Below are 8,850 nucleotides of genomic sequence, written 5' to 3'. Positions count from 1 at the left end.
AAAAGAGCCCTCTCTACTTTTCCCAATCAAGGCTTTGTATTCATCTGAAACTGTCTGGCTGTCTCTAGCTGTGGGATTTCCATATAAATTTCTCTTTAGCCCCTCTTGCTCCCTTTTATTCTCTTCCACTCTGTTTCTCTCTCTTTCCTTTGATCAAGAGCTTTTTCCCTCGTGTTTGTTGGGATGTCAAGCTTGACTGCTTGGCAGTGGCCTTCCTTTTAAATGTTGTTTCTATTGCTCTACTGTCACAGATCACTGGCTAGAGACTGGAGTGGCAATGGAGGCTTCTATACCAAGCACGACTCATACATTTCCCAACGATGCTCATTGAAAAGGTGATTTTCGGCCTGTCTGGAACAATAAGCCAGCTTGGCATACAAAGCTCCCCTGGTAGGAATACAGCAAAACTGAGATCTTAAGACCAGGATCTCTCAAGAAGTCTGATGACGTATGATGAGGAAACATTCATGTCTAATTTTACTTATATCATTAATAGGGGGAAAAAAACATATTTCTGTATTACTTCGTGCGCAACATGCTATGTGGCTATCTATCTATCTATCTATCTATCTATCTATCTATCTATCTATCTATCTATCTATCTATCTATCTATCTATCTATCTGTATAGTCATTGTCCATACTTACTGTATGCTGTGTTGCAGACCTCAAAGACCTGAATTGCAGTTGATATCCCCTGATAGACAACTGGACTAGAAAATCTGTATCCAATCAGCGTTACAAAAAAGCTTGAATAAACTAAATTTGTTCAAAAATATTTCAGGGTAAGTAAATCAGATTGCAATCCTGCTTGAAGCACAAAAGAGGCTTTTTTTTATAATGTATTATAAATTGTAGACATGCAGAGGATTAAACGTTACCAAGTGAATTAAGTAAATGTTTCTTTTTATTTCCAGCTTTACTGAAATCAGTGGTAAATTGTTGTGGTACTCATGAGCTCTAGTCACGCTGTCATGGATACAACCAAGCTTTACGACAGTATAATGTAACGTTTTACGGCATGCATGTGTTTTTGTGGGCAGCGGGTTGTTGTTAGCCGGTTAGCTAACTGCTGAAGTGTATGCTCTTATTTGTTTCCAAAGCTTGAACAAAACATTTTTACGTTTTCTAAGCCGGAGAAATGGATGTTGGGGAGCTCCTGAGCTATCAGGTAGACATTTTATTCTGCTCAGCAGTGTTTAGGGAACTCTAACTCTAACTTAACGTTAGCAGTTAGCGTGCTAGCTAGCTACAGTATGTGACAGCAGTGAATGAAAAGCTACGATGTTAGCGTTTGTTATCGCCTAAAACAGGTTTTACACATGCATACTCATAGACAAACGCATAGGCATTTGTACACTTGCTCATTTGAAGAGGTTGCATGGTTTTGTGTTCAGTACAGTTACACAGACTCTAACTTCTACTCCGTTTCTGTCTTGCGTGCCGGTTTGCGTTTAAAAAAACTAGCAATTAATACAGTTTTATTATTTTGGTAGACGCACAAACTCCATATTATACGAGGAATGGCATTTTATCAATCGTTGGTTTTCATTATCAAATTCGGCACACGAGTGACCTGTAAAATAACTCGGTATTTCATTAAAATCGTAGCTGCTGATATTTCATGAAAGGCACCAATGCAGTGTTTCCCTGCTGAGTTTCTTTTGTGATGTTTGCAATGTTGTATTCAGTCAGGCATACAGCTGCAACGATTAGTTGATTAGTTAAACATCAGAAAATCATTCGCCAACTATTGTGATAATCGTTTTGAGTCGTTTTCTAAAGAAGAAATGCTAAATTTCTCTGGTTCCAGCCTCCTCAATGTCAACATTTTCTGGTATCTTTAGTCCTCTGTGACTTACTGCACATTTTATAGACCAAATAACAAATCGATTAATCAAGAAATAATCAACAGATTAATTGATAATGAAAATAGTTGCAGCCCTAGTCAAGTACATAGAGATACTTATAGGTGGGATGGAAAAACTTATCTCTTTATTCTCACTTCATTACTTATCTCTGATCACTTCTTATGTATGAAATGTTAAGGAGAATACCTGTCTGCTTTTTCTTCCACCCCATTTTATGCAAGCTACATCTTAGTCATTACAATTCCTTTGTGTGTCATTACATTTCTCTGTCTCCTCTTATCTCGCAGCCTGATAGAGGAGCAAAGCGTCTAAGGGAAGAGGATGGAGGAGCAGCAGGAGAGGATGACTCCCGAGGAGGGAAACAGCAGAAAGGGCTTAGTGTCAGAGAGTTGACCAGACACAGAGAAGCAGGAATAGGAATGGAAGGAGGGATTGAAATGAGGGAGACTGAGGAGATGACTGGGGATAGGAAGAAGATCCTGGAGAAACTGATGGACCAGGACGAAGAAGAACCTGAGGTGGGTGAAATTCTTAGTATAATTATTATAAAGTTGTTACATTAATTTTCTGCAAAGTGTTATTTTTATTCAGAAACACACCACGTGCACACACTCTTGATGTACTTTATTTTCACTCACTTTGTCTCAGCAAGTTACTTCTTGCTGTAACTCATAGTTAGGACTTAAACTGCGACCTTATGTTTATTGTGTATGTGCAGGTGTTGTTGGTATTGCTTCACTGTTGACACTATTCATTGCACACAGAACAATGGAAAATATAGACATTTCTAATGAGTAATTATCACTATTTATTTATAGGTGGCATGCAGCACTGTGCATGTGAAGTGGTATGATAGCTTTGAGTTGGATTTTCAGCACCTCTGAGAATCATCACCCATCACACACACCAACGCTGCCTCTCGAAAGAACAAATGTGACCTCCATACAGTGTGCTTAAAGATGCAGAAGAGTAGAATAGAGAGTAGAGGTGGCATGGCAAATGTATTGCTTCGCCTTGATTATTGCTGTTGGAGATTTGAGGTTTATCAGGACTCAATAAGTGTGCCAACATTCAAATGAGGTTTCTGTTACTCTTGGTAATCTGCATTGCTTATTTTCTCCTGGTACTCTTGTACTCTGTATGAGTTACAACGCAACATGTCTAAAAATGTGATGGTTTCAACTTCTTAGCTACTGTAGGTGAGAGTGTGTTTATGTCTAAATGTCCATATTTCTGCACTTTTTTCAACTGTTCTTATTATCTCACACTGCAGCCTTTTCATATATTCAATGTGTCAAGAGCTACTCAGAGCAAAATGCTGCACTGTTCCATAATGTCAGGCAATTGTAATTTCTTACCCTGTCATTATTATTATATAAGACTTTCTTGGCTTTTAAGCCAACAGGAGGTCAAACATGTCCCCTTCCAGTGAAGTGACCTCAGATTCCCTCTGATTGTTGAAAACGCCTGGCACTCTGCTTCATGATTAAGCTTAGTTTATGCTCGATGCAGTGTCCTCAGTTCAAGGGTGTGCGCGCCAAAAATGATGTCATTGCATCTTTCACGTTGAGCACAAAGGCTCTGCAAGTTGTTGCAGCTCTTGGTCATGCACGCCTGAACTTTTTTAACTGCTCGCGGACATGCGGAAGTAGCTGAAGTGCTTGTCGATTACACACATCGACCACAGTACAGCTATAACCTCCATTGAGACGTCTTTCTGCATGTAAGGGATGGACAGACCATCCCCTTTTGCGTCGCCTTTGTAGTTTTAATAGCCATAAGCAGATAAATTCTTCCTCAGCAATGACGAGCTCCAGGACAGTGTGTGTAGCTATTTGGATAATAACAATCTTCAGGTAACAGTCGTTGACTTCTTGCTTATTCACAGAATATTTTGTTTGTACATCCCCCAGGTGTTTCGGAGAATACTGCAACAAACAACATGTTGAGCATAAACGCTTCTGTGCATGCTCATAGCTCGCACCCCATTTGTGGAGGCTTGCGCAACTACAAACAAGGCTTCAGGATGAACTTGATGTCCCTTTGTTGTCATTGCAGCCATTCCTTCAATAAAATGTGATTTCTCTTTCTGTCTTCCTTTTCATCTTTTCCTGCCTACTCCTTTTCTTTTGTACTAATCAAACAGGCGGAGCCAGTGGATGAGAGTTCAGTGAAGAAAATGATCCTGACCTTTGAGAAAAGATCGTACAAAAATCAGGAACTTAGGATAAAGTTTCCGGACAATCCAGAAAAGTAAGCATGAATGACACCCCGCATTGTTTTCTGTGTGTCATATTTTAGGATTTCGTTAAAACAATTTTTTTTTTATAACAACAATGTATGCATGCATTAAGCTAAGTTCCGTGCGGACTTACGGAAGCCTAAAATGCTTAAACTAATTTTTTGGTAAATTGACACTGTGTGCATCACTATCACCAAAATTCTGTTGTCTGCCACTTCTCTTCAAGACAGGATGTGTCTAAAACTAATGAATGAATTTCTTTCTGCCTCAACTGTGCTTTGAGATGAATGATAACGCAGAATGCTAACATGCTAACGAAATTTCTTCTTCTTTAAACCAGGTTCATGGAGTCGGAGCTGGATCTGAATGACATTATCCAGGAAATGCATGTGATTGCCACAATGCCAGACCTCTACCACTTGCTGGTGGAGCTTAATGCTGTGCACTCACTGCTGGGCCTCCTCAGTCATGAAAACACTGATATCCTTTCACTTAAAGATTGATTCAGTCTGTCTGTTCATTTTAATCCATTCATCCCATGTTTAGAATTTGGCATTTAACATTGATTTTTAAAAGATAAGTCTGGTGATATTAGTTTTTTTTTTTTTTTTTTTACTTATGGTCAATAAATCCAGAGAAAAGACCAAAAGCAGTAATAATAACACTGTAGTTTTGTTTTTTAATCAATCCCACATACAAGTGCACTAAAATAAATTGGTTGGAGCAAATTAAATGTCATATAATATAAAACAAAACAGAACAACTCAATGACACAAACTTGTTGTCCTTAACCTGAGCTACATGTCGCCATAGCAGTAGTGGATCTGCTGCAGGAGCTGACAGATATCGACACACTCCACGAGAGTGAGGAGGGTGCTGAGGTACTCATAGATGCTCTGGTGAGTTCAGGATTTACATCAGTCTTTGTTGATATTGATGAAACAGCACTCTGTGGGGTCAATACTTCAGGTCTGGGCTCTGGCATCCAAAACAGGCAGATGAGATTGATTCCTTTAGTCTCTGTTAATGAATCAAAAGCAAGGACATTTTGAGTTTTTGATCACAAAACTTTTGTTATATTGCTGCTGGGCAAAAAACCCTTTTGAGACCAGCATCTGTCTACATTTGATATATTGATACTAACAGATTATGAAATTTAGGATTATGTTAAATGACTAAAGTAAAAACACTTTCTTCAACTTCAAACATTTACTTATTTGTTAAAAGAATTTTCTGAATACCTTTCTAAAGCATGGGATAGGAGGAGAAAAGCAACATGGTAGTTAAATTCCTAAGACTCTTATCTTATATGGACTGCAGACTATTGTTTTATTTACTGGATCCTGGAGCATTATTTGGGGGAGGTGTATGTTTTATGTTTAAAGATGCTTATGTTTATGTTTGGCTGATATATATGTATTGTGCGGATAGATGATGGTGGGTAACATGCCGCTATGTTTGGTTTGTTGTAGGTTAATGTTTCTGAACAATCCCATGAGGGATGAATCATGTAAATGACCAGACACAAAAAAACCTAAACTAACTAACTAAACTAAACATACTGTAGTTTAACTGAGCTACTGGGGTTTGCGTGCACAAAATACTTTGTGTCATGGTTTAATGATCTTTTTAGTAATATACCAGTGTGAGTTGTTGTGGCAATTAAATGCATTTGAGATTGAATTTCACAAAGTGACAAGAACTTAGTCAAGGTGAGGGAAAAAAATCAAAATATTATGTCAGCCACATGATTATAGCATCTCATCTCACACTCTTTATGGTTATCTAAAACTTTTCTTTGTTACCCTCCAGCTGTATCTGTTGGCATCAATTCTTCTCCCTCTCTCTATATATTTATCCCTCTCTCTCTTTTGTTGTTGAGCCTGAAGTGTTGTATATGAACCAGGGAAGATTTTTCATGCCCCATTATGTGTGCTGACATTTAGACTGATACAGACAAAGACAAAGGTCAAACTACAATTACTATTTGCCAATATACCTATAAAGGGGGAAAAACAGTGTGCCCCAGTTCCTTCACAGCTGTCACTATGACACTACATCAAAGACTCTGTTGGCTTGAATGTGCCAAGTTTTGTGCCAAGCTACATCCCACTGGTATTTGTCAGGGATATTGGGAGTTGTTTCTCACCACAATGAATGACCAGTTTTGTCTGACGTCTCAAGGGTCTTTGAGCAGGCTGACTTGATAATTTACACTTCCAGGCATCCACATAGGACATTTGAAACCAGGAGTTCAGTGAAAGAGACATTGCAATGAGGATCACAAGCACACTGATATATTTGAAATCGAGATAGTATGACTTCTTTGTTTTGGGACACATTTAACCAGTAAACACAAACCCATCCTCCCCGTGGAGAAAAAAAAATAGTGGTTGGCTTCTTTTAAGGCAGAGCAGAGCGTTTCCAGAAGAAGAATATGCCAGCCTTTTAGAGGAGCACTCAATTGTTTGGCTACAGCACTCTACTTTTTGCCATAGTAAAAAAAAACAGCAACTTTGAAATCCTCCCCACTAGCACATCCATACACAGCTCTGTTGTTGGATTGTGTGAACTACATACGTTATGTTTGAGGATAGTTTGATGATCATTTGATTTGCCTTTCCGTGTTTGCATAATGTACTGTTGGAATAATAATACTAAAAAGTGGAGTGATGTTAAGAACACATCACTCTGAACCATTTTGATGAGCATCAAGAGGCTAGCTGGCTGGCTAGTATCTGACAGGAACAATAGTACAGACATGTTGGATGAATGTCAATTTTTGCCAAAAAAAAACTGCACTGTGTGTGTGTGATTTGGATTGTGATATGATATTGGGTGAGACAGTAGCTCAGGTGGCTTTGCAACACTCAGGAAAAAAGGCATCATATAAATGCAGTCCATTTACCATGCGATGGAGCGCCATAAACCACACTCTTCTTTACAGTAACTTCCAAGGGAATTGGTTTAAGGGCAGCAAGGGTTGGTTGAATCCATTTGTCTCTCCTTTTTGCTGTAATGCCTCCAGCTCCTCTGTCCTTGCTGCCAGAAGGCCAGGTGGTATCCTTGATAAGATGAATAAAAATGATCCACGACGGTCTCTGGTGGCTCATAAATCTGTGTCGACTGTCTGTCTTCTTTCATCTGTAATAGTACTTTTATCCAGCCAGTCGGCTCCCTGCGAGGCGAGTTCTGTTTGGTTATGAGTCTCCAATCTTGACTTGAGTGATAACACTTGGACATGTTCAGAGAAGCTCAGACAGAAACCAAGTGTCATCTGCCAAGACCGAGGCTTAAAAGTGAACATTCATTTTGTCATCTCTTCATTCCTCCGCATCTTCTCTCTTTGTGAAATGAGTTTAACTTTTCTTCTGAAACATCACTTCACGTAGCAAAATATAAAGATAAGGATCGAGTTGCCAGACTTCAAACAATGTGGAAAAAGTTGAAAGTTGTGATATTAGAAAATTATTCTGTTAAAAATTATACTGATGTAATGGTGGGAAATTTCAAAATCTGTTCTCATAAATAAATAAAATAAAAGTTTAGTCAATGTTGACAAGGTTTCATAGTGTTTATATAGAAGAATTAAATGTTTCATCCAAGATGGACTTGGATGTACCTCTTGAAGTGGAAAACAAAAATCAAAACTCTGACTTGATTGACGTTAATTTCAACCTCTCGACATCAAACTTTTGTTTCTGTGTCTGTAGTTGGAGGTTCAGGTGGTGGCCTTGCTGGTGCAGAATATGGAGCGGCTGGATGAACAGGTTAAAGAGGAGGCTGATGGCATCTATAACACACTGGGTAAGGAGATGTACGCCAAGGCCTTGATGATGAAGCTCCAGTCAGTGTTCAACCTCAGGCAAACCGCCATCAACAAAAACAGCAATTGCATTTTCATGATTTTATTCCCAGAAGACCTATTATATATACATACAGGTGACAAATTAAAGGAATGGCTGCTCTGAGATTTAGTTAAGGGACAAGGGACTGTACGCAGTATATTTTCAGCTGTTTACTTAAAAAAATAATAATTTAATTTCTTCCAACTTGCCAACGCTCTGTTTGTTTGTTTCCTACAGTATCAAGCAGAGCCTTCAATTGGATACTGTTGGGTGCAGGACAGAAACAGAGCTACTGTCGTTTCACTGTCACCTGTCCAATTTGCGCAAAATGCATCTGAATCAAACTGCTGAAAACTTGGCACACAACGCCCAAACATGCAAAATGTTTTGAACTGAATCCCAGTCTATCGAAACTGGCCAACAAAGCTTGTGCCAGGAGTGAAATATGGAACTGCTTTGCTCACAAAGACTGCTACTGTCCTCTTGTTCAGTAGTGGGAACCAAAGTAAGATTGCAAGCAGTATCTTAGTGTTTTTTATGCAGCACCACATTATATTTTAATTATAATCAAGGTGTATTCTTATATTCCTCATTCAATGCAGGGTTGAATATTATATGTAGAATGTTTGTTGTTGATAATTATTCCACATTTTCTTTGACGTTTTTGTTTTTAAGAAAAATACGATAGTTGTTCTGTTTTCTTTGTGAATATTCTTGTTGGTTGTCAATCAAGAGCAACAACATTACTAACACAGTTTTAGACAGCGTTGGTATTTAAGTCACGATTGTAGTATTATCACAACTCTATTACTGTATGCACAATCCTCACATACCAATCTTCCTCTTAGTAGCAAAACAAGCTGGGCTGCAATATAACCAGTAAAAAAATT

The 8,850-nt window shown here is 38.5% G+C and overlaps 1 protein-coding gene across 1 annotated transcript in view; it reads left to right on the top strand.

Annotated features, from left to right (window-relative positions):
• The first annotated feature begins 998 nt into the window (after positions 1 to 998).
• Positions 999 to 8,850, top strand: part of ctnnbl1 (catenin, beta like 1) — a 61,194-nt gene continuing 53,342 nt past the window's right edge. The window contains exons 1-6 of the mRNA XM_044352339.1: positions 999 to 1,170; positions 2,158 to 2,388; positions 4,017 to 4,123; positions 4,453 to 4,592; positions 4,914 to 5,011; positions 7,826 to 7,919. Of these exons, the coding sequence (XP_044208274.1) occupies positions 1,141 to 1,170; positions 2,158 to 2,388; positions 4,017 to 4,123; positions 4,453 to 4,592; positions 4,914 to 5,011; positions 7,826 to 7,919 (700 nt within the window). The 5' untranslated portion in view covers positions 999 to 1,140. The remainder of the gene's footprint in view (positions 1,171 to 2,157; positions 2,389 to 4,016; positions 4,124 to 4,452; positions 4,593 to 4,913; positions 5,012 to 7,825; positions 7,920 to 8,850) is intronic.

This window comes from Thunnus albacares, chromosome 5, assembly GCF_914725855.1.
Source record: "Thunnus albacares chromosome 5, fThuAlb1.1, whole genome shotgun sequence".
NCBI lineage: Eukaryota > Metazoa > Chordata > Actinopteri > Scombriformes > Scombridae > Thunnus > Thunnus albacares.
The sequence above is the reverse complement of the archived record's forward strand: the minus strand, read 5'-3'. Positions and strand labels throughout refer to the sequence as shown.